The 16,675-nt window shown below is 42.0% G+C and overlaps 1 protein-coding gene across 11 annotated transcripts in view; it reads right to left on the reverse strand.

Annotated features, from left to right (window-relative positions):
- Positions 1-16,675, reverse strand: part of EXOC6 (exocyst complex component 6) — a 734,347-nt gene that overhangs the window by 285,245 nt on the left and 432,427 nt on the right. For all 11 annotated transcript variants that reach the window (XM_029609912.1, XM_029609910.1, XM_029609905.1 and 8 more), the window contains one exon: positions 6,480-6,659. In XM_029609912.1, the coding sequence (XP_029465772.1) occupies positions 6,480-6,659 (180 nt within the window). The remainder of the gene's footprint in view (positions 1-6,479; positions 6,660-16,675) is intronic.

The raw sequence follows: 16,675 nt of genomic DNA on the forward strand, positions 1-16,675 counted from the left end.
AGGCAAAGCACAATAGCAAGGACAGGGTGGCAAGGTGACTCAATGAAGAGGCACCAAGGTATTGAGCAGACTGAGTTAAATAGGACTGAGGCTGAGGTGTGGTGTGACCAGTGAGGTTGTGACTGGCAGAACTGTGAGCGAAGCTTACTGGAAGCCTCTGCTGATGGGGAGGCATCACAGCAGGTAAAGCCAGGACAGAGTGAGTCTGCACAGCAGGCAAAACTGACATAGAGCAGGTTATGGTTATGGTTATAGTTAGCTTTATTTGTAATCCACCTATGCAAAAGCCCTAGATGGCTAACATCAGAATTATACAATTCTTAAAACCAAACAAAGAAGGTACCAAGTCAATTAAATAAATACAATCAAAATATAAAAGAGATCAAAGTAATTAAACAGTAGACAAAAACAGAATAAAACCAAATAAAAAAACTTATACTAAAACCTATAATACTGTAAGAGATTCATCTAATCATAAAATTCAAAGGTAGTGGTAGAAAATCAACTCAAACAATAGAACCACCATAAGCTTGTTCAAATAAAAAAAAGTCTTTAAAAGCTTTTAATGCAGCTCACAGATTGTATTTTAGTTGGTAAGTCATTCCATCTTCGGGAGCTGCCACTGAAAAGGACTGATGCCTTGTCTCGACCAAATGTGCTTCATGGAGAGATGGAACCTCTAGTAGCACTGTTTGGGAAGAGTATAAAGATCTCTTTGGCACATAAGCTTTGAGTAAGCTTATGTGCACAGTATGCAAAACTGTGACAGTACCTTCCCTTTCAAGACTCCCTCCTCCTGGGTCCTATTTGCCATGGGGGCTGTGGTTAGTAGGTACTACGTTTTTTTGGATTGCAATCGATGCTGGGTACAGAGTTGCTCAACTGGTATCTCTTTAGAACAATGATCTTGAATCATAGTCTTTCTGGCACTGGGTGGCTGTGCCAACGTCTTTCTGAGATTGGTCCACTGGTTTGGAGCCTCTCTGAGGCCAGAATGCTGGTCTTGGGTCACTTGGGCACTGGATTTCTGGAAAGGCGTCTCTCAGGCACTGGATTGTTGGGTCAGCACCTCCCTGCTGGAGCTGGGCCATTGGGCCAGATTCTCTCTGGCACTGGGTCATTGGGCCAGATTCTCTTTGTACTGGGTCATTGGGCCAAGACTGTCTCTGGCACTGGGTCATTGGACCACCCTTTCTCTGGTGTTAGACTGCTGGCTCTTTCATGAGTTCAAACAGTTGTAGGATGCCCAAGCATTTTATGTACCAGTGTAGCTGCTTTATATCTGACCCTCCATTGATCAGGTAGCCATTGAATGTTAGATAATACTGGCTTGATATGCTCTCGGATAGACCGGCCAGAAATGAGATGAACAGCATTCAGTAAGAGCTGCAGTGATTTCAAATATACAGGCAAACCTAGATACAGCACATTACAGTAATCCAGGATTGTCATAATCATAGCCTGAACTACCTCACGAAAGTCACTGGGATTCAGCAAACTCTTTAAAGGATGTGCTAGACCTAATTTATAAAAGCCTGGCCACATGACAGACTTAATTTGTAGAACGAAACAAAGTTTATAGTCGGTCAATACTCCAGGGGTTTTTGCCTTAGTAACAACTTGTTTGTCAGCTTCATTTATATGGAGATGTTCTGGAATCGACACTAGCTTCCCACTACTGATGCTCATAATCTCCTTCTTGCAAGATTCAAAACAAGTCTATTATCAGATAGCCATGAAGTAATCACATGCATACATGATGACTACCTACTGTAAATTGCAGGCCAAGAATGTTCCAAAGAGAAATAAAATTGAATATCATTGGCGTATATACGAAAGCCCTAACAGAGGCCAGCCAAAAGCTTACCGATTGGCACCAAATAGATGTTAAATAAATATGCCAATAGGGCTGACCACTGTGGGACTCCTGAGTACATATTGTACATCCTAGAACATTTCCTCTTGTTCCACAACTGTTGCTTTCTGTCATGTAAATAGGATTGAAACCATCTTAAAACCTGGCCTGAGAGACCTAAACTATGTAGCCGGTGTATCAAGATATCATGCTCAACCATATCAAAAAGGTTTGACGTAGCCAGATATAACTTATCTGGCTAAGTAGCAACTTTTACATGGATATTCAACGGCATGGCTATGCCGTTGAATATCCATGTAAAATTAATTAGAAATTAGAAAGTTAATTAGAAATTAATTGAAAATAGGAGACTTTCCTTGTTACATCTGCCTATATTGAATGCATTACTCCAAGAAATGCCTGAGCAGTGTTAAGAAAAGTAGAATTGCTTTACTTGTCTTACATAGGATATTCCTGTTAATATATTCCAGTGCAGTATTTGCCATTTTTAAATAATAGTACTTGTTGCCAACCCATATTTATTTTGTGATTTACCATAACCTGAAGATACTTTTCTTTAATACTTTAATACTACTGTCTGGCTTGTCATTCCCCATTTTATATTTATGTAATATTTTTTTAGCATAGTATTCTGCATTTTGTTGAATGTTTTATGTTTATTTCTGATTGTATGTCAAAATAATTATTAATTTGATGCTCTTCCAAGTTGCTTGTAACTCTTCACAACATTATGTGAAGGGGGGGGGGTCCCAAACCCCCCCCCCCCTTCACATAATGGCATGAGTGTCTCCACAGACACTGCATGTGATGTCAGAGCAGAGTAGGAATGGTAGAGGAGGTCTGACGCTTCCCAATAGGAGGTGTCGTGAGTCTGACAAAACTCCTGATCCCTTGTGGTTAAGGGCTCTTCAGGGTATGTCTCAGACTGAGAGAGGTGCTTGACAGTAGTCTCTTAAAGGGGGAGATCTGTCTCCTTTATTGGACATGTGGCTGGGGCCTGGAGTTAGGGTGTCTAGGCCTTCAGGACTATGGCAATCTTGTCTTTGGGTCCAAAAGGCGTTCTTGAGATCTGCTGAGAACTTAGGAAAGTAGCCTAGTGTGTTGAGCAGCAGACTGTGAACCAGGGAAGCCAAGATTTACATCCTGCTGACACACCTAGTGACTTTGGGCATGGCACTTCCCCCTCCATTGCCCCAGGTACAACTTAGAATGGGGATAGAGAAATACCTACAATCCCTGAATATAATCTACTTTGAAGTGTCATAAAAAGGTAGAACATAAAAAACAAGTTGCTAAGAAGAAGGGAGTTCAGCTAGACACTCCTTATTCTGACTAAGACATATTCCTTCAGAGATTGGTGAAAGAGAATTTTGCCGACTCTCAGCATGCCATTCTCTTCACACTTTGTGGGAGTCAAAGGGAGACTGCCTAAAGGGGAAAAGTCCCAGGAATTGCTATCTAAATAAAGGAATCAGTCAGAGACTCATCTGTTTGTATATGTTGAGGGAAAACAGAGCAAGAAAGAGAACCATCCAGAGAAGCAGGTACAAAGAGAAATGCCCCGGAAGGGTGTGTCTGACCTAGAATATTTACCTGCCAGGGTGCACAACCTGGCTTATTGATTAAGACTGTGATGCTTAGTGGACTTTAGTGGACACAAAAATCACAATGAATACACTAAACCATAGTGTATTCATTGTGATTTTTGTGTTGCTGCAGCTCGGATTCACTAGTAAAGGATTTTATTTTTGACCAATAGCTACATTGTAGAATATGTTCTTTTTACTGGACTGTGTGTAGAGAAACTCCAGAATGAAAATCCTTAAGGTCCTTAAAGGACTGACAACCAAGACCCCCTCCTCCCCCCACCATGTGAGCCCTTGTGGATCAGATGTTTGGGGAGGGGCTACATTCATATCACTCACAAATGAATATGATGACTAGTATTTTTATTTATTTATTTTAAGTTTTTCTATACCGGCATTCACAATAGATATCGCATCATGTCGGTTTACAATTAACAAGTGGATAGGTAACAAAAAAAGGTAAAAACTAATATTTATCTTAATAATAATAATAATAATAATAATAATAATAAAACATTAAACAAGAGAAGGCTAAGGTATGCAGTTACAATAAAACAAGGGAGTAATACAACTTGGAGCATAGAAAAGAAGCAGGGGATTAAATCGAAAGAACGTAATACTAGTTTAATACTAGATTAAATAAAATATTAGATTTAATACTAGATTAAATAAAATACTAGATTAAATCGAAAGAACGTAGTACTAGTTTCAGGACTAACCCTGTGAAACCCCACTTGAAATGTCCTCTTAAATTGACATGGAATCATTGACGAGCTGTCCTTGCATATATTTTTCAAGTAGTTATGCATTTGACTTACAGCAGTATGGTATAGACTATATTTTACAAGTATGTCATGTTTGTTTACAAGTATATCATGTGTAACAGAGTTAAAAGCATTATTGAAGTTGAGATATAAAGCTACTGTTGATCTTTCCTTATATAAACAAGGCGTGCTACTTTGCTACAGAAGAAAATTAGAATGGATTTGCATAGTAACACAGTAAACCAAACATATAACTTAGTAACATAGTATTGGCAGATGAAGACCCAATGACACATCCAGTCTGCCTAGCTGTCAATCTGTGTAGATTACCCCCATGCCTTATGTTAAGGATAGATATAAGCAAAAACCAAGCATCTGACAAACCCATACAAAATTACTGCTACATTTTTGCATGGAGAGCAGCCTTCCTGATAATTCAGACAATGCTGTTTGAACGTTCTTTGCTTTTGGACTTGACCATAGAAGCTTTATCCCCAGTGTCAGCGTATCAGTACTCCAGACTATAAAAGTCGGGGCGCAACATTGGTTGTTTTCAGAATCCAATATCCTTTTTTCACCTCCCTGCTGTCAAAGTGGAGAACGATGTTGCAGTTATGTCAAAATCATCACTACTAATAGGTTAAGGGTAATAATCCCCCATGCCTTCTAGTTAAGTGTATTAACTGCCACTCCATGCAGGTTAACCCCATGTACCCTTTTTTTCTTGATCATCCTCAAGCCTTTAGGGATCCACAGTGTTTATCACATGCCCTTTTGAATTTGTTTACTATTTTCGTCCTCACCACCTCTTCTAGGCAACCTCCACCCTCTCCGTGAAAAAATATTTCCTTATGTTGGTTCTGAGTCTTCTCCCTTGGATTTTCATTTCGTGAACCCTAGTTCTACTTTTCCTTTCCAATGGAAATGGTTAAAAGTTTGTGCATATTAAATACTTTCAGGTATCTGAAAGTCTGTATTATATCCCCTCTCCACTCCCCCCCCCCCCCCTCCCACACACACGCATCTCCTCTCTTCCAGGGTGTACATATTCAGATCCTTCAGCCTCTCCTTATAAGTCTTCTGATACAGACACCGCACCATTTTGGTTGCCCTTCTTTGGACTGTCTCTGCCCTTTTTAAGATACATGTTCCATCCAGTACTCCAAGTGAGGCCTCACCAAGGACCTGTACAATGGCATCACTGCCTCCTTTTGTTTAGTGGTTATTCCTCTCTCAATGCATTCCAGCATTCTTCTGGTTTCGGCTATTGCCTTGTCACAAACCAGGTTTTGTTTTTCTCAGTTCCATGCTTGACAATCCTTAGTACCTTTTTATTACTTATGTACTTATAAACTCCAGTATTCTTAGGGAGATATGGACATGAAATGGACTTGCCTTTAATTCTCAGGTCTCACCCTTTTTCCTTTTTTATAGTTAAGGAGGAAAGTTTTGTGTTTTCAGCCTTTTAGAATTTCACTTACAAGTAAATTATAAATTGGCTACGTGTGGAAATTTTGGGGTTTACGCGTGTGGCTGGGCCTTGTGCGCACTGTGTGCATTTTACAATGGGCCTGGTCGCGCATAAACCCTGGTATTCACCGAAATGTCAAGCCTATTCCAAAGGAGCAGGCTGGGAGGCCATGGTCTGGGTGGTGAGGGGCGGGCCAGGACAGTTCCAGGTTGTGTTTTTAGGTTGTGTCCTTTCTTCCCCCCCCCCCCCCCCCCAATAACGATAAGAAAACCCACTAAATTAATTGTGGGGTTTCCTATCGCTATCGGGGACCCCCCGATATCGGACGATATTTTCAATCGTCAGATAAACGATTCACATCCCTAATATTGACAGTCCCCTTTTTTGAGGTCTCATTAGAACTGATTGCTTATAAGTTTTGTCTTACAAATTGATAACTGTTTCCTTATAATTGTTCAATATTTCATTTATGTCAAGTTTTTGGCTAAATAATTGTGAAAAATCATGAAAATAAAGAATTAAATTAAAATAAAGGAGGGCATTTGTTATGCCATGTTTTGAACATCCAAATGTAGGTCTTTTCAAGTAAATGCTTCCTAAATATGTAAATACTGTAAATTAAATTAATAATCTTTTACAGATGCAAAATACAAAGGGCCATATTTCAATGATCTGAAACTTTAAAAGGCTTGCTGAAACCAAATACTTAAAAAAAGTGAATCTACTATAAATGAAAAATAGCTTTGCTCTACAACATAACTGTGTGAAGTTAATATACTTACCGGCAAGTGAGTAAAAACTTGAAACGTGCTTCTTAAAAAATTGATGAGGTCCATTAAATAACCACTCGCTCTTCCATCAGGTTCAGACATTGTCCAGTCATAATCAGCAAGCTGAATAAATTCATCAATTTTTTGGTTCAGCTTTGTGTAGATTTCCCCTTCTGCTGCATGTCTTGCATCCTAAAATTGGAAGGGTAATAACTAATTATAAACAGAGCCTCCAGTTTCCTGAGGCAGATTTTCAAATTCTGTGGCAGTTATGTGGCAAACTTGCATAATTTTGCATAAAGATTCACACCTCTGACTATGCAAAAAAAGTAATTTTTATTGAAAACCATTCACATTGTTTTTAACAATATTTAAACTATATACAAATAAAACGTACCAAGTACAAAAATCAATTTATCAAAATAAGACATACAAGTTACACACTTAACTGTGAAAGGTCACTTTTGTTTTGAATTGAAATAGTGCAACAATACTTTTTATATTTTTGTCAGCTATTGGAGTGTATAAGCTTATATATGTTAAAAATGCCCTCAGCATTAGCAGTTTATCATGCTGTTAATTACACAGAAAATTATGTGCACATATTTTAGGCACATGGTAACATACACATAAAAAGGGTTGAATTAAGACAAGTTTGAAATTTGTCACCAGTAATGCCAATCATCAAGGCTTCTATGAATTTAAATTAATGCCCTACATGCCATCTGTGAGACATCTGCAGGTGCAGCCTTCCAAAAACACATTCAGGTCTTTGTAGCTGGTATATGGTTGACCATATATGCAGGAGCAAGAAACTTTGTATATGATGAAATTCTTCAAAAGGGACATCACTCCATCCAAGAACTATATTAAAGAATTATATAATGGTTTTATTTAAGAGTTCTTTGAGGAATCAAATATTCTGACTCTTTCTCTGTGTCCTCCAACTTCACCCCTACCCTCCTGTTCCCTTCAGGACAGAAGATGGGGGGAGGGGGGGAAGAAACAACAGGAGGAGAGGGGCTGGATTACACAATAGAATGCCTCTTCTTTCAACTACTCCATACTCAGCATCACTGTCCCTTCCTGTTGCTTGCAGGCTGTTTGTGAGGGGAGGCGCTGCAACAGAGTAGAGAGATAGCTGAGATTGAAAATACTCTGTAGCTTTCTTCAAATGACTGAAAGAAGGGGTGGAGAAGCTTCAAGAATGTTGATTGTCTGGGCAGGTTGTCAATTATCCTGAAACAAGTTAAATTCCAGGATTATTCTACTGTTCAACATCTCAGCTATTGTGTTTAAGTTACTAGCTTTAGAATTCACTGGTGAAGTATACTTGTAAGATATGTACCAAAGGAAAAGCTGAGCACACAGGCAAATTCAAGACAAGAAGATAGTGTCCCCATACCAGATATGAGTTTTTCCTGGACTATCTGTATACCAGTTCATTTTTCAATTTTTTTGTGCTCATTTATTTTTCCTTCAATTTAAATATTCCTGTAATACAACTCTGTAAAAGGAGTACTATGTCAGCTCACCAAAACTAGAATTTCTTAAAAGAAAACCAACCAAACAGTCGAGTACACACAGTACCTTCTTTAGGCTAACAAATATTTTAAGATGCAGGCTTCATTATTATGAAGGTCCATTCCTGAAGATGAACATACTTTCGTAGTCCCAAAAACTTGCATCTTAAAACATTCACAACCCTGAAAAAGGTATCATCTATAGTCCATTACTTTATTTTTCACCCAGCACACAATTAAATTGTAAAATCCGTTGGTAGAGGATGTGGTGAAAGAGCATAGCTGTGTTTAAGAAGGGTTTAGAAAAGTTCCTGGAGGAAAAGTCCATGAAGCATTATTATCCATATAGACTTAGAAAAGCTACTGCTTTTCACTGTTCCCTCTAAGATGTGCACACACACAGAGGTCATAAATCCCACACACACAGCAAAACACAGAGCGCATAAGAAATCTCAATATTATATGAATTATACTGGCTTGTACTACACAAATTTGAACTTGGCTTATAAAAAGTAGCATATAAAGAAAAGTTTTGCACACACGGGGCAGATTTTCAAAGGGGTACGTGCATAAGATACGCACATACCCCCAGAAAACCTGCCCGAAGTTCCCCCTGTGCACGTCGAGCCTATGTTGAATAGGCTCGGCGACGCACACAAGCCCCGGACCACGCATAAATCCCGGGGCTTTCCAGGGGGGGGGCGTGTCAGGGGCATGTCAGGGGGGGCATGTCGCCGTGGCGCGTCATCCGGGGGCGGGGGCCGCGGCATGGTTCCAGCCCGGGGGCATTTCAGGGGCATGGCTGCGGCCTCCGAAACTGCTCCTGGGCTGGGGAATCACGCGGCCGGCGCAGGTATAACTTTTCAAACAAAGGTAGGGGGGGTTTAGATAGGGCTGGGGGGGGGGGGGGTGGGAGGGAATGGAGGCAGGCTGCGCGGCTCGGTGCGCACAGGCTGCCGATTTTGTGCAGCCTTGCGCGCGCCGACCCCGGATTTTAAAAGATACGCGCGTATAGCAAAATTGCTTACCTTGTAATAGGTGTTATCCCAGAACAGCAGGATGTAGTCCTCACATATGGGTGACATCAGATGGAGCCCTGGTACGGAAAACTTCTGTCAAGAGTTTTTAGAAACTTTTGGCTGGCACTGTGGGCCTACTGAGCATGCCCAGCATGCCATGATATTCTCAGCCACAGGGGTCTCCCCTCAGTCTTGTTTGTAGCAATATGCGTGAGCTAAAAAAATAAAATAATAAAACGTATCGGACCCAACTCCGTGGGGAGGTGGGTGGGTTCTGTGATGATTACATCCTGCTGTCCTGGGATAACACCTATTACAAAGTAAGCAATTTTGCTTTATCCCAGGAAAAGCAGGATGATAGTCCTCACATATGGGTGATTAGCAAGCTACAGGCTGAGTTATTCTTATATTATATCAAAAGCATACAACTTGTGCAATGAGCACAACTGGTGTACTGCTGGAAAAAATGAGGCAGCCTGAAATCACAGCAGGATGGATGTAGAAGGAGTTGGTGTTATACTGGAAATAAGTTCTTTAAGACAGATTGTCCAAAGGCTGAATCTTGTCGTCCTTCTTTATCCAAACAGTAATGGGCTGCAAAGGTGTGAAGGGAACTCCATGTTGCAGCTTTACATATGTCAAGAATGGGCACTGAACGATAGTGTGCTACTGATGTGGACATAGCCCTTACTGAATGTGCTTTTACTCGCCCCTGGAGAGGAATGTTTGCTTTTTCATAACAGAATTCAATACAGTCTGCTAGCCAGTTGGAGAGAATCTGTTTTCCTACTGCAACTCCTGGTTTATTTTTGTCGAAAGAAACAAAGAGTTGGGTGGATTTCCTATGGATCACCGTGCAGTTTAGGTAAAAAGCTAGTGCATGTTTACAGTCCAAGGTGTGTAAGACTCTCCCTAGTGAGAGTGAGGTTGTGGAAAGAACTTGGCAAGACTATTGACTGATTGATATGAAAATCTGACACTACTTTTGGTAAGAATTTGGGGTGAGTGCGAAGGGCTACTCTGTCATGCAGGAACCTTGTGTAAGGTGAGTATGTGACGAGAGCTTGCAACTCGCTGACCCTTCTAGCCGATGTAATGGCTACTAAGAAAAGCACCTTCCATGTAAGGAATTTTTCTTCACAAGAGTGTAGAGGCTCGAACGGTAAGCGCATGAGCCTTGTTAGTACTAAATTCAGGTCCCATTCAGTGACCGGTGGTCGAATGGGAGGCTTAAGGTGAAGTAAGCCTCTCATGAACCTACTTACTAGGGGTTGTGCTGTTATTGGCGCATCCCTTATTCCCTTATGGTATGCCGCTATGGCGCTTAGGTGTACCCTTACAGAGGATGTCTGGAGAACAGAATCCGACAGGTGGTATAGGTAATCTAGTAAAGAAGAAGTGGGGCAGGAGAAAGGTTCTATACCCTTTTGTGTGCACCATTTTGTAAATCTAGTCCACTTAAAGTGGTAGGATTTACGTGTGGAAGGTTTTCGTGAAGCTACTAGAACTTGAGAGACGTGTGTTGAAAGATTGAGTGGTTGCAGAATTAAGCTTTCAACATCCAAGCTGTTAAGGCAAGAGTTGTCAGGTTGGGATGATGCAACTTGCCCTGATTCTGAGTGATGAGAGTGGGCTCTGTGCCCAGGCGAATTGGTTGTGAGAGCGAGAGGTCGAGGAGTATGGGAAACCATACTTGTTGAGGCCAGTACGGGGCTATGAGGATCATTGTTCCTCTGTCCTGTTGTAGCTTCACGAGAGTTTTCGTTATGAGCGGAATTGGAGGATACGCATATAGAAGACCTGTGTTCCAGGGGCGAGCAAATGCGTCCCTGGGGACTGTTTGTCAACATCCATGGAGGGAGCAGAACCTTTCTACTTTGTGGTTCAGTATAGACGCAAAGAGGTCTATGGTTGGGCGACTCCAGCGTTGAAAGATTTTGCTTGCTACACGTGGTTCCAGTGACCATTCATGGGGATTGAAATGTCGTCTGAGATCATCCACTAGGATGTTTTTGATGCCCACCAGATAGGTTGCTCAGAGATGTATGGAATGCTCTAGAGCCCAAACCCAAATCTGTACTGCTTCCTGGCATAGCATATAAGAGCCTGTGCCTCCTTGTTTGTTTATGTACCACATTGCTACTGTGTTGTCTGTTTGTATCAGCACAGTCTTGTTTGAGAGGCAGTCTTTGAAGGCATAAAGGGCATATCTCATCGCTCGAAGTTCCAAGAAGTTTATTTGATACTGCTTTTCGAGCGTAGTCCACGTCCCTTGTGTTTGAAGGTTGTTGACATGAGCTCCCCATCCAAGGTTGGAGGCATCTGTAGTCAGGATGACTTGCGGATTTGCCTGTTGGAATGGGAGACCAGCTTTCAATGCTGTTTGATTTGTCCACCAGTGGAGCGATAGGCGCAACTGGTGGGTAATTTGAATTGTGTACAACAGTGGTTGGAAAGCTTGTAGCCATTGAGATTTCAAAGTCCACTGGGTTCTTCTCATGGCTTCTCATGCCATAGGAGTGACATGTACTGTCAAGGCCATGTGTCCTAGTAGCACCAGAATTTGATGGGCGGATGCGAATTGGTGATGAATTATAACGTTCGCCAAGCATGCCAGATTGTCAGCATGGTCGCTTGGAAGAGAAGCTTTCGCCTCTGTGGTGTTGAGGTCTGCTCTGATGAATGTGAGGAGTTGAGACGGCTCGATGTGGGATTTTGGATAATTGATGAGAAATCCCAGAAGGTGCAATAGTGTTATTGTGGTTTTCAAGGCAGAGAGAGCTCCCTGTCTGGATGGACTCCTGATTAACTAATCGTCTAGGTATGGAAAAACATGAATACTGTTTTTTCTTAGATATGCAGCCACCACTGCTAGACATTTTGTGAATACTCGAGGGGCAGAGGCTAGGCTGAATGTAAGGACTCGATACTGGTAATTATTCTTTCCCACTACGAATCGTAGGTACTTTCGATGTTGTATGGAAATTGGTATGTGAGCATAAGCATCTTGAAGATCCAGAGAACAGAGCCAATCTCCCTTTTGAAACAATGGAAGGATGGTTGCCAGGAATACCATTCGAAATTTTTCTTTGTGAAGAAATTTGTTGAGATTGCGGAGGTCTAAGATAGGGCGAAGGCCGCCTGTTTTCTTTGGAATGAGGAAATAGCGGGAGTAGAACCCTGTCCCTTGTTGAGACCGGGGCACTGGTTCGATGGCCCTGGCGGTCAGCAAAGTAGAGAGTTCTACTTGGAGTTGAGGTGTGATGACTATGTTTGTCCAAAGTGGAATGGGAGGAGAATGCGGAGGTATCGTGTTGAATTTTAGGCGATATCCCTGATTTAGTATGGCTAATACCCATTGGTCTTTTGTGATGAGACTCCATTGGTGTTGGAAATAATGAAGTCGACCTCCGACTGGTAGGGAGGGCATAGGGTTTAGAAAGAGGCTGCTGTTCTCTTTGCTCGGTTCAAAAGCCTGCCGCTGGTCCAGTTTGGGGTGGTGGCTGGGTTTTTTGTTGCTTCAGCTGACGTGGACGTCCTCTCTGTGAGGGACGGTACTGACGTGTTGAAGAGGCAGGTGGGTAATACCTTCTAGGTCTGTAGAAGGGTCGCCTCGTGTCCATGCGAGTTGGCCATCTTAGGGAGGATGGCTGATCTGCTGGGAATTTGGAGAGCTGCCGGAGAGTCTCATGATGGTCTTTCAACTGAGATACCATAGCTTGGATCTTTTCCCCGAAAAGATTGTCTCCAACACAAGGGAGATCTGCTAGCCTTTCCTGGACTTCCTGTATGAGGTCCGAGGCCTTGAGCCAGGCCATCTTCTCGCATTTATTGCAGAGGCAAAGTTGATGTTTCGAACACGTCATAAGCTGCTCTCACCTCGTGTTTGCCAGATTCTAATCCTTTTTCAACTAATGTAGCCAAAGGTAGTTGATGTTGCTGTGGGAGGTTATCCACAATACCCTGTATATATTTCCACAAGTTTCTTTGGTATTGTGTCATATACAGCTGGTATGCTGCAATGCGTGCTACCAGCATGGAACCTTGATAGACCTTCTTCCCTAAGGTATCCAAGAAGCGTTGTTCCTTCCCTGGTGGGACAAAGGAATGAGGTTTTTGTTTTCAGGCCTTCTTCTGAGCCGATTCTACAACTACCGAATGGTGAGGTAGTTGGGGTTTCTGGTACCCTGGGGCATGCTGCACTAAATAAGTGGCATCTGTTCTCCGATTCACTGCTGGGACTGAGCAGGAATGTTCCCACATTCGCTGTTGTACTTCCAAAAGAAATTCATGGATTGGGATAGCCATAATTTCCTTCGGTGCATCCACGAACTGCAGGACTTCCAGGGCCTTTTGTCTGGTATCCTCCTCTGTGATCAATTCAAAAGGAATTGTATCTGCCATTTCTTTAATAAAATTTGTAAATGACAAATCTTCTGGAGGTGATTTCTTTCTCTCCTCTGGTGGAGAGGGCTCTGATTGCAGTTCCTCTGACTCCGTGTCCATGTCAACATCCTTCCAAGGTGTATATTGAGTCAGGGTCCTCTGGTTGCATATGATGCTTTGATTTAAACACAGCTTTTGTTGGTATGGGTTTTGGCATCGTTGGTAGTGAAGGCATCAATGGGGAATCAATGGACCTCAATGGCATCGGTGGAAATCGATTCCGTGTATCCCCCGATGGACCTGGATGTATTGGCATCGATGGATCCTTGAAAGGCATCGAGGGTGTCTTCAGAACCCGATGCCGATGAAACCCCGATGGTCCTGGGGCAGAATCAGAGTCTCCACCGTCCTCCTCCGATGATCCGGGAATCGGGATGGCTGGAACCACCGGCGGGTGTATCGGCATCGATGGCGTCGATGGCTGTATCGCTGGAATCGGTGCCGTCGGTGTCGGAGGAAAAGCTCCTATTAAGGCATCGAGTCTATTCAGCAAAGGCTGAAAAATTGACTGGTCCAATGCCGGTGTCGGTACCAATGGCACTGTAGGAGGCTGTAGATTCCTCAAAGCCTCGACGATGGCTTGTTGGCTTAAATTAGTCACTTATTCCCTTGAAATCGTGGCAGTGTCCACTGCCACTGGGGAAGTTACTGCTGGCGCTATTGGCACTTCCACGATAATTCGTGGTGGCACATTCTCTGACACCGAGCCCGGTGAAGAGCTCCACGGTTCCTTGTGTACAGCCGGTGGAGTTGGCTCTAGTACATGGACCTTCTTTGGCATTGGTTCGATTGATTTCGATCCTGACGTTGATGCTTTGCCATCCGCTGGGTCGATGGATCGGTGGCGATGCCGCTTCTTTTCTCGATGACCCTTTGATGGTGAAGAAGATGCTATCGAGGATATTGATGGTGCCGGTGACGGACGGTCATCGGTTCATTTTTCACCTCGATGTTTAGTTACCGAGGGAGGTGTTACTCTTGGGGACGACGTCGACGATGACGATGGAATCTTTTTAAACAATTCTTCCATCTTATCCAAACGGGCACGCCTGCCCTTCGGTGTCATCTGGGCACAGGTTGAGCAAGCCCAGACATTGTGGCCTGATCCCAGGCACAGAACACATACATAATGTGGGTCAGTGATAGACCTAGTCCAGTTACAATCCGGACATTTTTTAAACCCCGAGGCCATGAGAAAGTTGTGGCCTAATAATGGTTGATGACCGGCGGGAATCGATAGTGAGGTGACCAGAATCGATCAAAAACTATCTGAAAAATGTACTCACCAAGACTATGTCGAAGGGAGACCCAATTATGAAGAAAAATGTGACTGAAAATGTGACTGAAAAAGTTTTCTTCCCTTGAGAAATATGAGGGAATTCTTTTTCTAGAGCTCCTGATCTGCTTTGCTTCAGCAAGGCAGAAAAAAAGAGACTGAAGGGAGACCCCTGTGGCTGAGAATATCATGGCATGCTGGGCATGCTCAGTAGGCCCACAGTGCCAGCCAAAAGTTTCTAGAAACTCTTGACAGAAGTTTTCCGTACCAGGGCTCCATCTGATGATGTCACCCATATGTGAGGACTATCATCCTGCTTGTCCTGGGATAACTATTAAAATCTGGCGTACTCTTGTTTACGCCGGTTGCGCGAACAAAAGTACGGGCGGGCGTACTTTTGAAAAATCTGCCTCACAGTCTTTCAAAAATTTGAGGGAACATTGCTGCTTATCCTTGGGTGTTAGCAAGAAGGTTTTGATCTATTTGGGATCCTCCATATACTTGTATCCAATTGTGAGCAAGAAGGATTGCATCTATTCTTTGGAATCTTGCCAAGTACTAGATTGGCCATTATCAGAGACAGGATGCCGGGCTTGATGGACCTTTGGTCTGATCCAGTATGGTATTTTTTATGTTCTTATTTACATGGCAAAACTACCATGTTTCCTTTGTGATTTCTACTAATTGTCCCAAGTTTAAACAAAATTTAATGTATTGGGCCAACCTAATAGTTCAGTTATGTCATGAAAGAGACCCAGGTATAATTCCTAAGCCTGGTTTCTGGTCCTTGGGTCAACAGGGCCTGTGGTTGTTGAAGAGGCAGCAGTCCATCCTTGGATAGAGCTGCATATATCACAATAACAGAGACACCTATTCACCAGTCTCTGAGTACCCATTTACTAGATTATCAAGGGTGCTACAAGCTGTGGCTCCTGACCAATGTCTGTAGCTGTGATAGTTGGCTATGTAGGAGGGTGAGCGGGTTAAAAATAGAAGAAAAATCCTGGATAGCTATAAAGAAAGGATCACGGCCCCTTAGGCTCAAGTAGGTGCCAATTCCAATAGAGTTGAAAACCCAAAAAGGAAGAGAAAGCTGCCAGACAAAAAAATTATACTCAGAATGTACAAGACAGAAAATTATTAAAGCAAATTTAGATTTAATAAATAAAGAGCATCTGTAAAAACAGGTGTGCCCAATATATTTGATTACATCCATATTTGATGAATCTTATGATTCTCCACTTCTTTATACTACATGCACTATTTTTGTTTGTATTACTTTAGTAATTTCAGTTCCTTTATTATCATTTCAAAAAAACTCATTTACCACATCTTTTTACACAACATGCTTAATACAATCAAGTGTTGTCAGAAAAATACAATTTTTTTCTGCCAAAATGTAAAATTGTCATCACAGTTCAGTAAGTGATCTTTCCTATAATCTGAAAATTATGGTCTAAAGAGTATGATTTTTCAGTCAAGATGTGCTAGGTGTCAAGTATGAAATAGAAACACATACTGTTTATAATGCAACAGCATTCCGTAGGTTTGAAATTTATCTACACTACAATTCCGCCAAAGCCATTGACTGAAAAGAAACAAGTAATACTGAATTTATATCAGTTGGGATGACAATGAAATAATAATCTTTTCTTCTAACAAAGAAAAATGTATAAAATCTTATTTTTACCAAAAACTGTTTTCAATGTATGAAGGAAACTGTAAAATACAGTGTTAAATTCTTATTTAATTATTAAAATATCGGGACTCGGTATCAGAGTGTTCAGAGCTGCAATCTCCTGGGCGCTTGCCCACAAAGGGCTACAACCTGTCTCATATACACGCACTTATTGTAACATCATTTACTTCATCCTGTTTAGTATATTTTTTATTTTTACTTTATAAGTGAAATCTGTTCTAAATATTACCCTTTAAAATACCCTT

Source organism: Rhinatrema bivittatum, chromosome 7, assembly GCF_901001135.1.
Source record: "Rhinatrema bivittatum chromosome 7, aRhiBiv1.1, whole genome shotgun sequence".
In the NCBI taxonomy this organism is placed as follows: domain Eukaryota; kingdom Metazoa; phylum Chordata; class Amphibia; order Gymnophiona; family Rhinatrematidae; genus Rhinatrema; species Rhinatrema bivittatum.